At 49.9% G+C, this 18,952-nt stretch overlaps 6 protein-coding genes and 1 long non-coding RNA gene across 8 annotated transcripts; 3 read left to right on the forward strand and 4 right to left on the reverse strand.

Annotated features, from left to right (window-relative positions):
- Window positions 1–1,411: 1,411 nt before the first annotated feature.
- Window positions 1,412–3,646, reverse strand: LOC112342957 (pentatricopeptide repeat-containing protein At1g11290, chloroplastic-like). The gene is made up of 3 exons (XM_024665660.1): window positions 1,983–3,646; window positions 1,762–1,863; window positions 1,412–1,556 (listed from the first exon to the last, which is right to left on the reverse strand). The coding sequence occupies exons 1-3, from the start codon at window positions 3,644–3,646 to the stop codon at window positions 1,412–1,414; spliced, it is 1,911 nt and encodes a 636-aa protein (XP_024521428.1).
- Window positions 3,647–5,708: 2,062 nt separating this feature from the next.
- LOC112342966 lies at window positions 5,709–7,674 on the reverse strand. Its single transcript, XR_002991130.1, has 4 exons — window positions 7,587–7,674; window positions 7,452–7,530; window positions 7,320–7,353; window positions 5,709–7,268 (listed from the first exon to the last, which is right to left on the reverse strand). It is a non-coding gene; the product is annotated as an uncharacterized LOC112342966 (long non-coding RNA).
- Window positions 7,543–9,152, forward strand: LOC9644842. Its single transcript, XM_024665678.1, has 2 exons — window positions 7,543–7,918; window positions 8,023–9,152. Exons 1-2 carry the CDS (start codon window positions 7,599–7,601, stop codon window positions 9,032–9,034), a joined length of 1,332 nt encoding a protein of 443 aa, XP_024521446.1. The 5' UTR covers window positions 7,543–7,598; the 3' UTR covers window positions 9,035–9,152.
- Window positions 9,153–9,225: 73 nt separating this feature from the next.
- Window positions 9,226–11,198, forward strand: LOC9644500 (pectate lyase 1). The gene is made up of 5 exons (XM_002991836.2): window positions 9,226–9,743; window positions 9,796–9,844; window positions 9,893–9,927; window positions 9,999–10,074; window positions 10,142–11,198. The coding sequence occupies exons 1-5, from the start codon at window positions 9,681–9,683 to the stop codon at window positions 11,158–11,160; spliced, it is 1,242 nt and encodes a 413-aa protein (XP_002991882.2). The 5' UTR covers window positions 9,226–9,680; the 3' UTR covers window positions 11,161–11,198.
- Window positions 11,199–11,242: 44 nt separating this feature from the next.
- LOC9644501 lies at window positions 11,243–12,227 on the forward strand. Its single transcript, XM_002991837.2, has 2 exons — window positions 11,243–11,513; window positions 11,689–12,227. Exons 1-2 carry the CDS (start codon window positions 11,411–11,413, stop codon window positions 12,156–12,158), a joined length of 573 nt encoding a protein of 190 aa, XP_002991883.1. The 5' UTR covers window positions 11,243–11,410; the 3' UTR covers window positions 12,159–12,227.
- Window positions 11,620–14,994, reverse strand: LOC9644502 (acyl-coenzyme A oxidase, peroxisomal). 2 transcript variants are annotated; one of them, XR_002991126.1, is made up of 8 exons: window positions 14,223–14,994; window positions 14,056–14,171; window positions 13,113–13,993; window positions 12,873–13,052; window positions 12,639–12,805; window positions 12,462–12,585; window positions 12,132–12,406; window positions 11,620–12,077 (listed from the first exon to the last, which is right to left on the reverse strand). XR_002991126.1 is itself a non-coding variant. In XM_002991879.2 (7 exons), exons 1-7 carry the CDS (start codon window positions 14,687–14,689, stop codon window positions 12,251–12,253), a joined length of 2,091 nt encoding a protein of 696 aa, XP_002991925.2. In that variant the 5' UTR covers window positions 14,690–14,994; the 3' UTR covers window positions 11,620–12,250. The 2 variants fall into 2 exon arrangements, 1 of the variants encoding a protein (XP_002991925.2); XM_002991879.2 differs by having other exon boundaries at window positions 11,620–12,406.
- On the reverse strand, window positions 14,849–17,181 carry LOC9644843 (pentatricopeptide repeat-containing protein At4g02750). The gene has a single exon (XM_024665642.1). The coding sequence runs from the start codon at window positions 16,983–16,985 to the stop codon at window positions 15,078–15,080; it is 1,908 nt and encodes a 635-aa protein (XP_024521410.1). The 5' UTR covers window positions 16,986–17,181; the 3' UTR covers window positions 14,849–15,077.
- Window positions 17,182–18,952: the final 1,771 nt, after the last annotated feature.

Below are 18,952 nucleotides of genomic sequence, written 5' to 3' on the forward strand. Positions count from 1 at the left end.
ACTTCCAAAAGCTTCTCCCAAGGATCTCGTTAAACAAGAGCTCAAAATGGTATAAAATTTCTTTGTATCATCTCAGTCAAACATATGTTGTGTGGCACCACAGGAAATGTCCATGCATGAGCTTTGTTTTTCATTGTCTGAAGTAAGTGGTCTCACTTCCCACAATCACGCGTTTTGGACCCCGAAAAGCATGGAAGTTTCCTTCGCAGCAGCTGCTCAGGATGGCGCTGGGATTTTGCAGCAAGTTTTGGAGCTTGCTCTTGTCAACCGAGAAGACCTTTGGATCGACCTGTAGAATCTCAACTTTCTTGAGCTGCTTGTAGTCGCAGTAATTCACCCGCCACTCTGGGACGAGCTGATTCTCAAGCTGCTTCTGGAGGTTCACCATGCCTGAAAGCTTGGTTACTTGAGGCGAGCATCGTCAAGAAAACGATCAACCAAGAGATGAAATACCTGGTGGAAATGGTGTCAAGTTGACAATGCCCCTTCAAAGTTTTGTGTCGCCCGTGCTCTGGAAGCAGGTGAAGAAGAACAGCGGCAGTGAGCATATGACGAGACAAATGGTGGCGTGGAATCATAAAAAATTGCATGGTGCTGGGGAGGAGCACCAGTACCGGTTCTCACAAGAAAACAGCGTCTTAAGATCATCTCTGGAGAAAAGCGGGAAAGCCTTCATTTCTCGCCGCGGCCAACGAACAATTACATACGTTTTCCCGAGTGAAACTGACGCGGCGGAGTGCAAGAGGAGAGAAGAAGCAAGCAATCCATGTCCATTGGCCTCTGGAGCAACAAAAAGGAGACAGGGATTGTCAGGAAATCTACATGAAAAGAGGCTGTCATAAGTTACACAGTTATACACTGTCAACACGAGTAACTTATGCGAGCGAAAGGGAAATGAAAGAATCACTTGAGCATGGAAGGAAGTGAGGCACGTACTCTTTCTGGAAGTGGAACGTTTTGTTTCGTCGGAGTCCCGATTTCTGGCGCAAGAAAACTGAAAGAATCACAAGCTCAGAACCACGAGAGCAAAGACCAAACAAACCAAGCTTACTCTTGAAAGGGGACGAAGAGGAGAAGAATAACGAAAGGAGCCAAGCTTGGATTCGAGAGAGCTTGTCCGAGTTCTCGAGGTGAGAGCCCTTTGCTCACTCAAAAGTTTGGAGCCTTCCCTCTGGAGTTTGCAATGGAGGTGGTGGTCGCATTTTATATTCTGGGTGGCCGACTAGAGAAAGACAAGACATGGAAGAATAATGGTGTGCTAATTGCCCGCCCATCATCAAAGAGGGGTATAAGGGTGAGACTTTGCTTTGAATCACTGGATATGCAGCTCGGGATATGCTGAGAGAAGTCCCACATACCATGGAGAATGAAAGAAGACAAAAGAAATGCATTTTAGCTTATACTTTTCAGATTATACCTTGCCAGATTCTGCACGATTCTTCGCTAAGAAAGCCAAAACTTCACTCGAGATCCACTCGAGGTATAGAAACTCTGAAAAGGAATTTGTGTGGAGTGATGGAGCTCTTGAATGTTCTCTGCAGATTGCTATGAAGGAGCTGCGTGAACGAAAGATCGGCAATACCGAATATGCTCCAGTATGAACGCTATGGAGAGACAGATCCGCTTAATAAGTCTTTAATAATCCACTCCAAACGGTAGAGTCTCTTGCGACAAGACGAGGGTATGTTTATGGTGGTTGCTGTAGAACAGGGTGACATCAGGATCAAACCAGACCAAACGCGAGAGAAGGTTCTCACTCACCTGATTTGCAAAGCGCGTGTCCCAAGAACGCGAGCTCTCTCATACTTACTTTGTTGGAATTCCCCACAGCCGCCAGCCTCCTCGTTGTTTTCTTGCTCCTTCCTGGAAGAGCAATCCAATGCTGCTTGTAATGGAGCGGAACAATCGTACGCTCATCGTAGCTGCATATACAGAGACGATGGAAAATCTGGCGACGTAGCCATAAACCCTAGCTACAAAACCTCCTCAAAATCTTGGCCAGCAGTGAATATGCCATGGAAGTTTGAGGTTCGATTTCCATGACGCGCTGCGCCACGCGCGCGCCTCTCTCCATGTCGCAAGCAACCGTACAGCTCCCCAGGAGCGTACGGTACTCGACGATCCCCGGCTCGAATCCCATCCCCTTGTCCACGAATTCCTCTGCCTCCTCGAGCCGCCCGGATCGCCCAAGAACATCCACGATCGAGCAGTGGTGATCGGGCGTGATCTTGACGCCGAATTCGAGCACGATCGATGCGCAAGCGTCCCAGATGCCGCATTCTCGATCGCCACCACCGCCGTGACTGCACAGGAAGAGCATGTTGGTGAATGTGACATCGTTGGGTCTCACTCCCTCGAGGATCATGGCGCGGTAGAGCTCGAAGCCGGAGCTCCAATCGCCATGCTTGGCCATGGCAGCGATCATCGCGTTCCAGGAGACGAGATTCCTGGAGCCTCCCAGGTCGTCAAACGCGCGCTTGGCATCGATCAAGCTCCCGCATTTGCTGTACATGTCGAGCAGCGCAGTGCCCACCACGACATCGGATTGAAATCCGCAGGCTAGAACATCGCAGTGGACGGATCTTCCTCTGGAGAGAAGACCCAATCGAGCAATCGATCCAAGAACGCTGGCGAAAGTCACCTCGTCGGGCTTCGATCCATCCAAATCCATCTGGCAAAAGTAATCCACGGCCTCCATGCTCGTGTGTTCTTGCTGCGAGAAAGCCGTGATCATCGCTGTCCAGGCCACCACATCTCTTGATCTCATCCCAGAGAAAACTGCCATCGCGTCGGCCACACAGCCGAATTTGCAGTACATGATCACCAAGCTCGTTGCGAGCTCCATCTCCGTCTCTAGAACGATCCCAGCAGCGATGATCTGCTCGAAAATCCTCCTTCCGTGCAAGATATCCTTGCAAATCGTCACCAAGCTCACGAAAGTGATCTTGTCAGCCTTCAATCCTTCCAAGCTCATCCTGTTGTAGATCCGTAAAACCTCGTCACTGCTACTGCCATCTCGATCTCCTTGACTCGCCCAAGCCGCGATCATCGAATTCCAGGAAGAGACCGTTCGTCTCCCTTCCATGCTCTCGAAGATGGCCATCGCTTCCTCGATGCTCCCACACTTGGCGTACATGAGCAGTAGACCGTTCTCCACTGCCACCTCTCTCGCAAATTCCGAGCTGCGAATCCTCTCGTGGATCCATCTTCCCTGCTCGAGATCGCACAGGGTCGAGCAGGCATCGATCAGCGCGATGAAAGTGATCCTATTCGGCTCCACATCCATTCTCTCCCGGAAGAGCTCCAGAGCCTGCGAGCTCATCCCGGCCAAGATATAAGCCGCGATGATCGAGTTCCATGAGATCACGTCCCTGTTCTTAGCCTCCAATCCATCGAACAAGCGCTTGGCATCGCCCACGCAGTAGCACTTGCCATACATCCCGATCAGACTGTTGGCCACCAGGAGGTCCGATTCCAATCCCAGCTCCACGGCTCTGGCATGGATTTCCCGTCCTCGATCGAGATCCCCCAAGCTAGCGCACGCTTTCGCTGCCAGAATGAGCGTGATCTTGTCAGGCACGGGATGCTCGACGTAGAGCTCCAGCGCGCTCGCAAAATCCCCACACTGGGCAAATGCTGCAATCATTGCGTTCCAAGAGATTGGATTCTTGTTCTTGATCCGGCGAAACACGCATCTAGCCCCGTCGATTCGACCGCATTTGCTGTACATGGTGACGAGATTGTTGGCGACGATCACGTCGGATTCGGCGCCTTGCTCGAGCACGCAGTCGTGGATCGCCTTGCCCGCTTGGAAACACTGCAGCTCCGAGCAAATCCCAGCGATGGATGCGAAGGCGACGCAATCCGGCCTCACGCCCTCGAGAACCATGGCGTGATAGATCTGGATCGCCTGCCTGTGATGCCCACAATCGGCAAACGCCCCGAGCATGATCGTCCAGGAGAAGACGTTCTTGCGATGGATCTGATCGAAGGCCTCTTTGGCATCGGCGATGGAGCCACATTTGCCGTACATCCGGACCAGGAGATTTCCCAGGAACGTCTTGCCGCTCTTGCCACTGGCGAGGATGTGAGCGTGGATGTATCGCCCCTGCGAGAGCGATTTGGATCTCTCGCATTCGCGGAGGAGCGTGGCATAGACATCGTTGTCGACGTCGAGATCTTTGTGGCCTAGCCTGGCCAAGACGCTCGGATCGATCGATTGCGGGAGCAGCCCACTCCACGTTTTTGGTAGCGTAGCTCTGGAGATCATGCATTCTTTCACCTTGGGTTTAGGGTTTAGTTGGCCACAAATGGCTGTACACAATCAACAAACATTGCTTTGCACCACCATTGCTTGTGCCATAGGTTGCTGGATCCTTTACTTGCACTGCTTATACTAGATTTCCATGGATCTTTGAACGATCTAGGAGCACTGCAAGGCATGGCCAAGGATTCCCTCGCTCAAAGATTTCACTATGGTGAGTGGTAGTAGGAATTTGCAAATATGGTAAATTCCAGGCTACAAAAGTATGTATCCACTAGTTTTTTATTTAGTAAATAATGCTATTAAATAATCTCTCAACTTTCTAATCCATAGAGTCATGAGAAATTTTGAGTTTAACTAGAGTGATTACCTTTGTGAGTGTGTGGGCTTTGTTTGACCACAATTTGATGCCTCTTTGCCTTTTGAGAGTTTACTAGATACTTAGTTTTTCGCTGAAAGAAATTGGGGGTGCTATTGTAATATCATACTCCTCACCTTGAGCTTGTTTTGGTATGAATTTCATTTCCTAATCCATTAATGGAGCATTGCCCTCCTTCACCGCAAGTAGAAACTTGGAATGTGTAAAATATCATATGCTAAGCTGTAGTTTTGATTAACTATTTGTTTAATTATTGCTAAAAAAGAAGTTTAATGAGCATAAGTCATTTGTGCTGATAAATTAATGCAATCCTACCATGAATTTCTCTTGTGCTGGATTAGTAGAGCTCAGATATCATAGTTAAACATAACAATGCATTATATGAAACAATTTGTGCAATTGAATATAAGGAATAATGTAACAATTATTCTATTTTTTATTATAAAGAGTAAATTTTTCTTAGTGATGGTTAGAAGATGGAGCGGGAGCTGGAGCAGAAGCAGGGCATGACTTGCAAAGTTTCCATGGGAATAAGCCCCTTCTACAGAAAAACTTGCAAAAGTTATAGATACCAGAACCTTTAACACTTTCCTCCTCTTCACCAGACATTGACCTGCATACATTTGTTATTGCCAAAAGAAAAAAAAACATAGAAAGAACTGTTACCCTATATTATCATCTTCATATATATGATGCTGTGATGCGACTGAAGTCTTATATTCATCTCTGGCAACACCACTTTTGACATAATGCTTAATATCATATTCATCCTCTTTAAAATCTGAATAGAAATAAGTTTTGATTACCACTGATAAATTTCTATTAATTTACCTTCTGCCAAAGCTACTAATCCTGCAGACAAGACCACAAGAGAAATGCAGAGCACAGCAAGGCTTGAACTAGCCATGGATTATCAAACACCAATCACTCACACTCTCATTAATCTTCCCTTCCAATATATACAGCCTAAAAATGGAAACGACAATGCAAAGCATAGACGACGCAAAGCATAGACAAACACTAAAAACAGACGTGACGATTTGTGCAGAGACAACTCCTCTCCTCGAGCGTAAAGGTTCGTGATTCATGGACAAGTGGATGCTATGCATAAACTCTGCGGTGGTAGAACTCTTCCCCGACAACAGTGAGGAGTTCCAGGAGTATCTGGAGGCACGAAACGCGATCGTTGCAGTGCGACGGCTCGGAAAGAGCACAAAGTTGCGCCAGGGAGGCTCTCGGATCTAGAGAGCTCCGTTCCTAGCATTGCCGCCAGTGACGACGAGATTGACTGCCTTGTTTGTGTGGTAAACGACACACTTAGCGAAAGGTTCATCGAGTGGATCCCCGGCTCAGCGTTGAATCGCCATCTCCGACTTATTTAGTACTATTGTTTACAGCAGCTTCACTGAAAGAACGGTCTTTCGCCCAGTTCATGAGCGAGATTGTAAGCTCACACCCAGCAGCGGCCCCCAGTCCGTGAGAATCCTCTCAATCCCAACGTATATCGCATCTGCCAAGTTTGATGTGTCGATCCCCTGGAAGGTTAATCCATCCCTGCGAAACACCTGTGCGAGCTCTCTAGCGTCGCAGCAGAGAAGAACTTGAACGTAACTCGCATACCTCGAGCTTGGTGAGCAGGGCTGTCAACGTGGAAGAAGAGGCAGCCGCAGAGGTTCTTCGTAGACTCCATACTTCTCGCCAGATGCAAACCAGCCGTCGAGAGGCTCAGCTGAATCGCTCATGGTCCAGCCGAGCTCGGGATGGAGGAGTTACTTGTTAGCTCGTGGTGTTCTAGCGTTGCCGCGTAGGAGCATTCCCGAGTGGCGGTAGTCGTTCCAAGAGAGCCTGTGCTGAGGCTGGAGAAGAACGAGCTTGCGTTCCAACAAGTCGGGACGGCCAACCATCACCCTCCGCCTCGTCTCCAGTGCAGTTTCTTTAGTCCAGGAACTGGAGCACACGTAGTCCCAGACTTTGTTTCCAAAGCTTGCAACCAGAGAAAGCTTGGAGCGCTTGGGATCACATCTGAGCTCTTCTTCTATAGAACCGAGCGTGCCAGATCGTCGATCGCGGCGGTCTGCTAAGGCGTGAGGCAGGAGGAGTACCAAAGAGCTATCACAGCATCAACAGCGTCCCTTCCGAAGGTCCTGAGCAGCTCGATCATGAGGAAGTTCTTCACTGCGACTTGAGGATTCCAGTCGTTGACGTAGAAAGTTGCCCGGCCTCTGAAAGAATCTGGGAGTCGGCACACCGTTTCTATGGCGTTAAGTAGATCTGCTGGTGCTGCAAAACAAAAGCTCGGCTCTTCCGGAGGCTGAAAGCCATCTCTGCTTAGCAGGCCGTGTGCAGGCACATTTCCCCAGGGTGCTTCTCCAAACCTTTGCAAAGAGCCCGTGAACCACGAAGACGGACGTAACCCACGAAGGCACGTACTGCTCATCCATCAGCTCCGACTTACAGGCCTTCTTGCAGTCCTCCTTCTGACATTCCTTGGAGCAATAGCTCACAAGAAAGCAACATTTTGTACCAAAGTTGCTACATGAGCCTTGTTTCCAGTTGGAGCAGACAGCTGCTTGCCACCGATCCCAGAGCCAAGCTTCACATCCTTACTGCTACCTGCATCCATAGCTGCAATATGAAAACTCAGCACTGAGAGAACATCCAAACGCTTGATAGTACCTTCGTGGTTTTAGTGGTAGGGAAGTCTTGACTTCTGAATGTTAGAATGCACACGAATCAAATTTAAGGACCGCACGGAGTCAAATTCCAACATCACGAAAAGCAATGAAATAAAAGTAAAAGCGACAGTACCGCGATGTGAGACGACTTTACGCGCCTTTGTAAGTACTCTGATGTGACGACCACCATATGATGCCAATCCGGCGCACACCTTTGACGAGTGCCCACATTATAGAAATATTTTACGAAGGAGCATAAAAGACTTACACCAAGACTTTGATGGCTGTCTCGGGAATGCCTTCTGCCAAAGCGCTCGTTGCTGCGAGCGAGCCCGTGCGAGTGATCTTCTCTGCTGGCTCTTACTTGGCTGATGGTATCCTCACTGTCATCACTCTTGTTCAATACTACAAGTTTCCTGATCAGTTGCTGAGGCGGAATTTCTACAACCTGCTCGTCGTTTTGATCGGATCTCAGATAGTCAGTGTCGTGGTTTTCAAGTTGAAAATACCTGTCGAGCAGCAGCCAATCCAATCTGCGCTCTTCTTCCCGCTCATACAGCTATGGAACTTGGCTCGACATCCAAAAGCGTCCATCGACCGGTAAGAGTTCTTTCTTCTTCAATTCAACAATAGATTCATCTAGAAGAAAAAAATAGAAGATACGTACCTTCACTACCCTGATGAAGATCCTTCCTGGTTGCCAGGCGAGAGATGAGCACCAAGAGCACGCTCTTCAGCATCGTTATGCTGACCGTCAAGTCCAGCCAGGCACTCGCGATCGAGTATGATGCCATCTACAAAAAAAGGCTCTCTTCACCCGGTAACTCCTTCATCTCACCAGTTCTCATCCTCGGGGTCATAGCCACACTGGTCTCCGGAACTCTGAATGGAAGCATTGCGGTGGCGTCCAAAACAACCAACGCAAACTCGTGGAAGAAGAAAGCTGGCGTAGCCATCCTCGCAGGTCGAAGAGAGACAAGCTTTTTCTTCTCTTTGTTTCAAGCCGGATTCACTGTTTTCTTCCTTGCAGGCCTTCATATTGGATCAGCCATCCTACTGAATGCCATCTCTTGCTCGGTCTTTGTGATCACGGGAGTCTCATACTTTCCCTTCGTGATCGTCCTTCTCTCCACCAGCGGCATCCTCCTGTGGCTCCTCTTCTGGCTAGTTCTCACACGGGGACCCAAGATAAACCTCAAACAATCCACCGGGGCAGTGATCGCGGCCTTCATGAGCTTCTGTGCTTCGCCACTCTACGTCCTGGCCAGCGATGCCCACGAACACAAGGAGCTTGGCACTCGACGCTACCGGATCAAGCTCCTGTTCATGGGAATCGTCAAACTGGCGCCGGAAGTAGCGTCCTGGATCCTTCTTTTCCGGCGGCCCCGGCCACAGATTGCCAACGCGATGTTCTTCGCTCGCCTGGGATTGGCACAGGCGACGTATTTCGCCTCTGGGATCGCCATTCTCTGGCTGGATTATCGTTGCGGCCCCGTTCCCAGTGGCCATGCAGAGACCGCAGCGATGGAGATCAATGCTGCCGGCGTCGTCCCGGGCGAGCAAGATTGCGATCGTCCTGCGATCGACCTCGTCCCGGGCGAGCAAGATTTCGACCGTCCTGCGATCGACCTCGTCCCCAGCAAGCAAGATTTCGGCGATCCTGGGCAGAATTTCGTCGATCTTGTTGTGGCAGAAGCTCCCAAGCTGGAGAAATGATCCAAAACATCTCCGATTCGAGGAAGCTCGGAGTATATCTGCGGCCTGTGCCTCGCATTCTACCTATCCCAGCACAAGAATCTCGCTTACTTGCCGCTAGACGAGGCGATCTCTCCAAACTCCCAAGAACCCTAAAATATTTGCTAGGGTTCTAACGTTAGCTTTGAGGCATTTGTTTAGAATTCCTTCCTTCTCCTTTGGCGATCACGAAGATTGCGCTGGAAGCTTGGCGCAGCGACAAGTCAATGGAGCGAGGAAGCTTTCGCGAGCGAGAAGGTCTGGATGGAGCAGCATTGTCAAACGACGCACATTCTGGCGCTCACGATCGCTCGCGTTCGCGATTAAAAAATTGGCGATCCGGGGGCAAGTCCGTTGGATCGGTGGCCATGGCGGGCGTGCACGCAAAGAAGGCCTCGCGGGAATATCACCTCCACTTTGTGGCGATTTTTCCATTGCTTGGAATCGGCTTGCGCGGCCTGGCACTGGCGTGGATTGATGCACTTCGAGCGAATTCTTTTCCCGGAAGTTGTGAAGAAGAATACTCTTCTTCTTCTTCGTCTTCCACTACTTGTAGCTCTTCTTCCACCAGTTCCATCGCCTGGGAATGGTTTTGGAGTAGAAGAAAGGAACTTGGAGCTCTCTTTAGATGGGGCTACTGTTGCTGCTTCTCGTGGCGTTGATCCATGCAAACACGGGAGTTTGCTCCAAGGTAAGATGAGATGATCTTCCATCGCGGTAAAAGCTTTTTGATGTTCTTCCAGGTAAGAACCTTGGAGGAACCGAGCGGATCTCTCCAGCTCCACTCGTCTAGTAAGCATTGACAGAAGTTTAAGCATCTCAAACGATCTTTGCTTGCAGGAAAATGCACGAGCGATGGAGCTTCATGCGCTCAGGTATAAGATCATACGTTCTTCTTCCACAGTTATACAACGATTTCTTCATCTTTTCTTCTTTGTCTCACCAGGCAACCCGAGGTAGAACTTTGGAGGAAGAGAACAGACGTCCGAGCCGAGCGCTCCTCCAGGCAGCAGCATCACCAAGTAAGCATCCATCCACAGAACTTTTCACAAATCTTCGAACTAAGTTCCATTGTTTCCTTTCGAGCAGCCAGGTGTAACAGCGATGGAACCACTTGCCAGTTCCAATGCGGCTCCGGCCGCGCGCTCCCATCCTGCGCTTACGGCTTCGCTGGCGGTCTCACAGGCGGTGCCAATGGAAGGTCCTACGTCGTCACCCGGCCCGACGACAATCCCACGGATCCACAAAAGGGAAGCCTGCGCTACGGAGTGAGCTTGAATCCCAAGTCCGGTGGAGTGTGGATAACTTTCTCCAAGACCATGATCATCCAGCTCCGCGAGATGCTGTGGATCCGGAGCGACACCACCATCGATGGCCGCGGCAGCAACATCACCATCACCGGCCGCTCCATCGTCCTCGCCGGCGTCACCAACGTCATCCTCCACAACTTCCAGATCAACAGCGTTCCAGAGACCGACACCGTGCACGTCTTCGCGGGATCCAAGCGCATCTGGATCGACCACCTTACGAGCTTCTCCGGATCGGAGGGCCTCGTCTCGGTCGTCCAGGGATCCACCGACGTGACCATCTCGAACTGCTACCTCTCCAACCGCGATTTCAACATGCTCCTCGGCGCCTCGGACAGCGATCGCCAGGACAGCGTGATGCGAGTGACCGTCTTTCGCAACTGGTTCCGCGATTCCACGCAGAGGATGCCGCACTGCCGATTCGGCTACTGTCACGTCGTCAACAATCTCTACTCCAACTGGGGATACTACGCGCTGGGAGCTCGAGTGACCGCCACCATCTTGAGCGAGTTCAACGTCTTTGTGGCCGGATCCAAGAAGGAGGTGACGCCCTGGTTCGCTGGAGCGAACTCGGGAAATCTGGACATGACCGCGGTGATCCAGTCGAAGAACGATTCGCTCCGGAACGGGAGTACTTTCCACCAGTTTCTCCAGCGGCAATCCAGAGCAGATGATCCGCCTTACAGGAAGAGCGCATTCTATCCGCCGCGAAGACCGACTAGAGATCTTGCTGGATACGTGCAACGCTGCGCCGGAGCGCTGTTTGGATCCAGGCTTCGCAGATGTATCGCTAAGAGCTAGGAGAACCCCGGAACGATGCATGCCAGCCGCCCGATTTCGTGTAAATTCCAAATTCTTTTCTAGAACCCTCTGGAACCGTCCGATTCGAGTTTTGTACTTTCTTTGTCACTAGGGTTTGCGTGTCGCGAGCTCGCGATTCTTCCAGCTCGCAGGGAGGGCGTGGCGCGCGCCTGTGATGAAATTGCGACGGGTATGGTAGCAGGGATTACTGGCGATTTGGCGCGCATTTGAGTGTCTGGCTTGGCGCAAGATGTTTGGGGTGGTTTTCCCGAATCGCAGCTTCCCGATGGACGCCGCGAGCTTCCAGCAGATCGACATTGCGCACTGGGTGCTCGACATGAGCGTTTTCCTGGGTAAGTCTGAGTTTGCGAAGAAATCCTTTGCTTCTTTGCTTGAAATTGCGAAGAACGAGAGAAGAGAGCTCATTCTTTCTTCTCTGTTCTTCCCGAGAGGCTATCATTTCTTGCTTGGTCTTTAGTTTTCGAAGAAGAGAGCTCTCTCTAAAGTTTTTTCCTCTTGGTTACACAGGAGAAGGCTACGAGGAAGTGAAAGAAATGTGTATCTTCCTTCTCAACGAGCTCTCGCTCCCTCCGGAGAAAGCTCTCGCGGTTTACGTCCAGTCCCCGGGATCGCAGTTCCAGTACTGTGGAGCCGTCCACAAGGCTTGTCCCTCGGCAGTGGTGACGCTGCTGTGGCCAAAGCCCGGCGGCCAGATGCAAATCATGGCCTCCGAGACGCAGCCACTCACTGCCAAGATCGGCCTCGCGGTGGAGGACCTCGTCTCGCTCCCGGCTCTCAACGTTGGCAACTACAAGAAGGTGGAGGATCTGGCGCTCAAGGTTGGCGAGAATCTCTTCAACTTCATGCAGTCGTTTTGCAGCCAGGAGAATGGGAGGATGGTTGTCCCGCTCGACATCCTGGAGAAATGGTTCAAGAAGTTTCAAGACAAGGCAAAGAAGGATCCAGAGTACCTCAAGCGATTTACCACCTCGTCGTAGCTCCCGGAAAGTTTTGCTGTAAAGAGATCTCTAGGATGAATACAGTGCATAGCCTCTCTTCTAGCCGGCTCCCTCTCTTCAAATTGTTTTACTCAAAAGCCAACGTACTGCATGTACTCCGAGTACTGCCCGTTTTGCAGGCCGATCGGTGCTCTCAGCACGAAATCGGGCACTCCAAAACCGTCGACCAGTTCCTTGGCAACGCCGCGGACTTCGTAAGATAAATACTCCACCAAACGATGGATAGCCTGCGACAAAGAAAACGTGTTAAGCTTGAATTGTGTCGAAGAGTTTCTTACTCACCTTGGCTTTGTTTGGTGCAACGTAGTCCTGGTTTCTATACGTTCCAATGTCTTCCCAGATTCGATCCAGAGCATACAAGTCGCACACTAGCTTGAGCAGCGAGCGGACATCTTTGTCCGGGCAACTGCAACACACGAAAACTTTCATACCTGGAGACGAAACGGGAGAACAACTTACCGGTTGACAGCTTCAATGAACTTTGCAAGAATGACGGATTCAATATGTGACTCGGCCAGAGTGAGGAGGTGGTTCAAGCAGCGATTCCATGCACCAAAGCTTCCTAAGCGTTGGGAGTGCTTGCGCAAGCGCAACGCAGCAGTGTGGAGCAGCCTTGCCGTCCGGTACTGCGAAACAAACCGAAATAATATCAGTTGACCAACTGAAACTGACTGAAAGCTGTTGATACCGAACCTGAAAAGCGTCAAGCTGGAAGTTGGGATCTCGGAGATGGCCGTGGCCTTCTCGATGCGTCACGACAGGATTTGTCTGGTTCAAGTAAGTCCCCATTGATTCTCTTAAATAGTTCCATGTCACACTCAAGGCACCTCCTTGAAACTTCTCCTTGTACTGCTTCAAAAGGTCTGCAGCTACCTGAAATGAGAAAGTTTTAAGGAAATGAGCAACCACAAGCGAAATAGTTGTCAACCTTACCTGCTGTAGCAAAACCGTGTTGTCCCCTTCAAACGTCTGGAAAATGTCGTGATCGTTTCGGAGGCTGCCGAATCGATTCACTGCTGCATAACCATGTCCACCACAAGCTTCTCGGCAAGTACTCAATGCCTTCGCCGTGTAGGAAGTAATGTACGACTTGAGACCCGCAGAGAGAGCGTGAACATCTGCGACCACCTCGTCGTCATGCGTAACTTTCATCTCGGCATATCTGTTCACCAGGTACTGGGTAGCGAAGTGAAAACCATAAGTCGAAGCTAGCAGTGGCATCAATCTTTGCTGGTGAGACTGGTAGTCGAGTATGCTGATCTCTGGCTTGTTTGGAGGGCCAAATTGTTGCCTGAGAAGCGCATACCGGATGGCAATGGTGACGGATGCTTTTAGAACACCGACTGATCCATAAGCTAGCCCAACTCTTCCTCCAACCAATTCCCCAAGTGTAGCTGCAAACCTCTTGTTCACGGTTGGCAGCGAACTGTTATACTCTCCATCCCTTGAAACGTCGCCAAACCGGTTCAAGAGATTGTCTCGGGGAATCCTGACGTTGCTGAATCGTAATGCACCATTGTCGACACCGTTGAGACCAACTTTGTAGCCACAGTCGCGGATTTCCACACCAGGAAGAACGGAGTGATCTTCCATACTTCTGATGGGAACAATGAAGGCGTGCACGCCCATGTCTTTGTCCAGATGCGAGTCCGGCGAAGGAAGCTTGAGCCGAGCAAAAACGGTAGCGAACTTGCCATGGACCGCAGCGTTTCCAATCCACCATTTAGTCGCACCTTCGTCGGGAGTGTTGATCACGAACTCGTCCGTGAGCCTGTCGAAAGTCGCAGTGGTTTGCAATGCTTGAACGTTGGAACCTGGATAAAGAACCAATTTTTCAGCAACGTTGCAGAGAAGAACAAAAGCCAAGATCACATACCATGATGCAACTCCGTCATTGCAAAGCATCCTGGATAATCGAGATTTGATATACCAGCCAAGTATTTGTCACGGTGTTTTTTTGTTCCAAGATTGATGACGCTACCACCCCAGAGACTAAAGTGACACATTGTCAAGATAGAATAGTAAAGAAGAAACCTTTCTTACCTGAATTGCACACCCAGCTTGATCGCAAGCGAGAGATCGATGTGCCCAATCGCCTCAGTGAAAACGAAGTAGCTCGCGGGATCGTTGAGAAGAAGCTCCATCGGACGAATCCCAGCCTCACGGACCACCGCAGTGAGCTGCCTCATACACAGCTCCCTGTGCTTGTCCTTGTGAATTTCCACCGGGGTTTGCAAGTGAGGCCGCTCGAGAAAGAATCGATAGACCTTCTCCTGCTCGGATTGATGGCCCTGAGTCAAGAATTCCACCAGCGTCGAGACGTGGACCTGGTGCTTGATCTTCACCTTGGCACACTCCTGCCGCGCGAGCTGCGCTTCCCTGACCAGCGGCACAGCCGCCATGTGAGACGCTAGCCTCTCCAGCCTGCTCGCGCTGCGCTCCTGATCCTTCTTGGAAATATTTCGCCGGGAATCCGAGAGATTTCGCTGCGATTCCCCCTCCATTGCCATGGATCGATCGATCGATGACTGCCAATGCGCTGCTCCAGCAGCGGCAGTGCGGTGATGGCGCTAGGGCTAGCTGATCAAGATTGAAGAACCGACCTGGAGATTTGGGGCCGGATGATCGCGGCCAGCATTCAAAGCGCTCGAATTCCAATGCGATCGATCTTATCCGGGAATTCTTCCTCTCTAGAACAAGAAAACAAACATTGATCGCTTCTCTTTAAACGGCAAAGAGCGCTCCACTCACACGCCACCGCCGTCCCCACTCTTGAGCAAGGACGTGTCCTTGACAAAGTCCCAGTGGAAAACCGAGCTCCTATTCTTAGTAAGCCTGCCAGGTGTAGTCGGTACTAACTGCCACGTTAACCTTTTGGAAGATACAGCCACGTGGCGGCTATCCAATGGAGGAGAGCGTTACATACGGCGTCACGCTCGCTGGATCGAGCTTTGCTAGGGTTTGCGCGACGCCTCGCGCTTGTGCTTGGTCCTCGCGATGGATCTTGGATGCGCCGAGCAGCGCGCCATAGGCGACAGGATCCGGCACGAATGGCATCGCGTGGATCATCTCCTCGGCCAGGCGGAGCTGCCCGATCCGGCCTAGCCCGTCGACGATCAGGGAGAAATGCTCGCGCAGTGGAAGGATTTCGTGGTCTTGGATCATCAGGCGCAGGAGCTGGCGCGCTAGATCGAGCTTCCCGGCGTGGCTGCAAGCGATGAGAATGCTGGTGAAGGAGATCTGGTTAGGCTCGATCCCATCCATCTCCAGGGCTCGAAATAACTGCGCTGCGCGATCGGCCAAGCCAGAGTAGGCGAATGCCGCCACCATCGCCGTCCAGGGGATGAGATCTCGGTGGGGCATTCTCTCGAACAGCGCTGTTGCGGTTCTAAGATCGCTACTCTGGCACAGGGAGACGATCATTGTGGTGATCGCGACGGCATCACGAAAGGGCATGGCATCAAACACTCCTTTCGCGGCCTTGTGGTGGCCATTGAGGGCGAATCCGTGAAGAAGAGCGTTCCAGGACACGATGTTGGGCTCTGGCATCTCCTCGAAGATCAATCTCCCTTGGTGGGGCTCTCCATTCAGCATGAAAGCAGTGATCATCGAGTTCCACGACACGGAGCTCAGCGCTGGCATCGAATCAAACAGGCGTCGCGCTTCGTGGGTTTGCCCGATCTGGGCATAGGCAGAGATCATCGTGTTCGTGGAGACTAGATTGGGCTCCGGCATCGAATCATACAGGAACTTTGCATCCTCCAGTGATCCAGTTTGAGCGTGCGCGGAGATAAGGATGTTCCAGGTGGTGGAGTCTCTTCTCGGCATGGAATTGAAAAGGGTCTTGGCTTTGGAGAGCTGACCATTCTGGGCAAATCCCTCGATCATGGCATTGTAGGTGACTATGTTCTTCTCTACCGATTGATCAAACAGGAGCTTGGCCTCGTCAATGCGACCGTGCGACGAAAGCGCTTGGATCATTGCGGTGATCGCAACAACGTTGTGTTGTGGCATTCGATCGAATATAAGTTTTGCTTCGTGGAAATGCCCTTCCAGGACGTATGCCGAAACTAAGAGATTCCACGACGCTAGAGTTCTTTCGGGCATCTTTTCAAACATTTTCTTGGCTGAAGCTATGTTTCCAGAGTTTGCAAAGGCCGTGATCATTTCGTTCCAAGTGACAACATTGTGCTCGGGCATTCTCCTTAGTAACACATTGGCTCGTTCTAAATGCCCGAATGCGGCAAATGCGTTTACAATCACATTCCAAGTTACGATGTTTCTCTCGGGGGTATCCACAAACAGTTTCTCCACGCGCTCAAGATCTCCAGCATCTGAAAATCCTTTTAGCAATGCAGTCCAGGAGACCACATTACGCTCCGGCATCGAATCAAACAGCAATTCTGCTCTCTCCAAATGCCTAGTCTGGGCATACCCTGTAAGCATTGCATTTGAAGAGGGTATATCAGCAACAGGAACTTCGTCGAACATTTCTTTAGCCAAATCAACATAGCCATCTTTAAAAAAAGCGACAATCATAATTGTAAGGACAATCGTACTCCACTCAGGCATTTGATTTAGCAAATATTTTGCGTTATCAAGATGCCCAGCCTGGGCATAAGCAGATACCATCACGGTCCAAGTCACAATGTTCTTCTCAGGCATTCGATTGAAAAGAAGCCTAGCTTTGTGAATCCACCCCTTCAGCGAGTAAGCTTGGAGCATCCTTGTCCAAGTAACAACATCTCTGAATCCTTGATTTGCATTTCTATAGCTTGAAAAGCCTTGGCATCCAATGCATATCATCAAAATCACTCAAAGAAGATATTCTCTTCGCTCCTGGTCTAGTCAAAGTTTAGTCAACGTTTGAGTCCACGGAGAGCAAGAAATCCTCAAATCGCAGTGTCCTTGAGACATCTTTCAAAGCTCCAAAGCTTCTCATTTGAAATAAATAGATTTGCAATAATAACTGGCAATTCCTCCAATAGCAAGTAGCCGTGACTCCTTGGGAAGAATATTTGTAAATACTACTTCAAGATCGATTTTGAATTTACAATGATTTAGCAATGATGGTTAAAACATTGAGCCTAAAATTAAACTTAGGTTTTGGGTTTATAATTATATAATAATAGTTTCATAACTATTTGCATATTATTATTCAATACTATTGAGGTTAGCTGTGATACAACGAATAACAAAATTATTTGTACATTATACAATTCAGCTTCAATAAATTCAACTCAAATACGAACTGCTTTGCTAATTGTTAGTTACTGAATGATAATGAATGTTTAGCATATGATCCTAGGTAATGGAAAATAATTAGTATGGTAATTTTTTAAATTGCAAATAGTAATGTTTGTAATATATGTTTGAGGTTTTCATACTCTAAGATTTTAGTTCTCTTTAATAACTCAATCGTTGAATATTATTTATCACATTCCAAGTTCTCTCAGGGATATTCAAATTAATCTCTTTACACGCTCAAAATCTCCAGCATCTGAAAACCCCTTTACCATTGCAGCCCAGGAAACCAAATTTTAGCTCCGGCATCGAATCAAACACCAATTCTGCTCTCCAAATGCCTAGCATATCCTGTAAACACTGTATTTGAAGAGGGTATGTTAGGGACAATCAAACATTTATTTAGCTAAATCAAGCACAATTGTGCAGCAAAGCTCTTGCCTTGTCAAGATACCCAACCCAGTAATCCTCATCACATCTCCCATCCAACATTTATTTAGAGTAGTCAAATATTAGTCAATGTCCCAGTCCACGGCTAGTCAGCATATCCCCAAGAGCACGAAATCCGCGAATGGCCATGTCCTTGATGTGATGCATCGTGACCTTTCCTCCCACGAGCTTGGCCTGATCGCCAAAATGGGTCTTCCCGGTAATCTCCTCGCAAGCGAACAGTAGCTTCTTGGTGGACTGGACCGCGTACTCCCAGCAATTCTTCTCGTGCACAGTGTAATCCGGGTCGTGATCCTCAAGAATCCTCATCAGTCGCTCCAATCCCATGGGAGTGTCCTCGCAGTCGAAGCTTGAGACCTGCGCGCTGCGGAAATCGTCTAGCCCGGGCAGGAGCTTGATGTTGATACCGCAATCCTCGCCGGCTCCACACTTCTCGGCCAGGAAGAAGCGCTCCTCGCCCCCGATTTTCATCACAATTATCAGGAACTCATGGTTGATGATCGACCTTGGATTGATAAGAGGGCGCGTCATGGCCGTGCGGCTGGATTGGAGCTGGAAATTTGTCGCACCACTGCTGCCACTGCTACCGCCGGCGCCGGCGCCATGGAAGCCCTGGATGAAGCTCCGGGTGAGATCGTTGGAGAGACCGGACTGGCAGTAGATGATCTTGCGGAGGAGCGAACGCGAGCGCTGGCGGTCGAGGGAGAGGAGGTGATTGTAAACTTCGAGATCGGCCTTGGCATGGTTGGAGATCTGGCCTGGGTAGACTGTGTTTGTGGAGAAGAGATCTCCGGAGCTTTGCACTGACCTGGTGCTCGTGTTGTTCGAGGCCTGCGCGCTTTGAGCAGCGGATGTCTTCCAGCCCTCCACATTGTCGCCAATTGATCTAGAGATCCACATACTTCTCTTCCAAGTTTGGAAAAGTTCTTCGCAAGCTAAATTTGTGATATCATCTTTGCTATCTTAAGGCTTCTTTACTTGATTAAAAATAATAATCTATGACAATGAAAGGTCCGTAAAAGCTGTAACATTTCACATGCATGCTGACTAATCTTTCGGATTATTTCATGATTTAGAGA

The sequence above is a fragment of the Selaginella moellendorffii genome, unplaced genomic scaffold (assembly GCF_000143415.4).
Source record: "Selaginella moellendorffii unplaced genomic scaffold, v1.0 SELMOscaffold_125, whole genome shotgun sequence".
NCBI classification, from domain to species: Eukaryota; Viridiplantae; Streptophyta; class Lycopodiopsida; order Selaginellales; family Selaginellaceae; genus Selaginella; species Selaginella moellendorffii.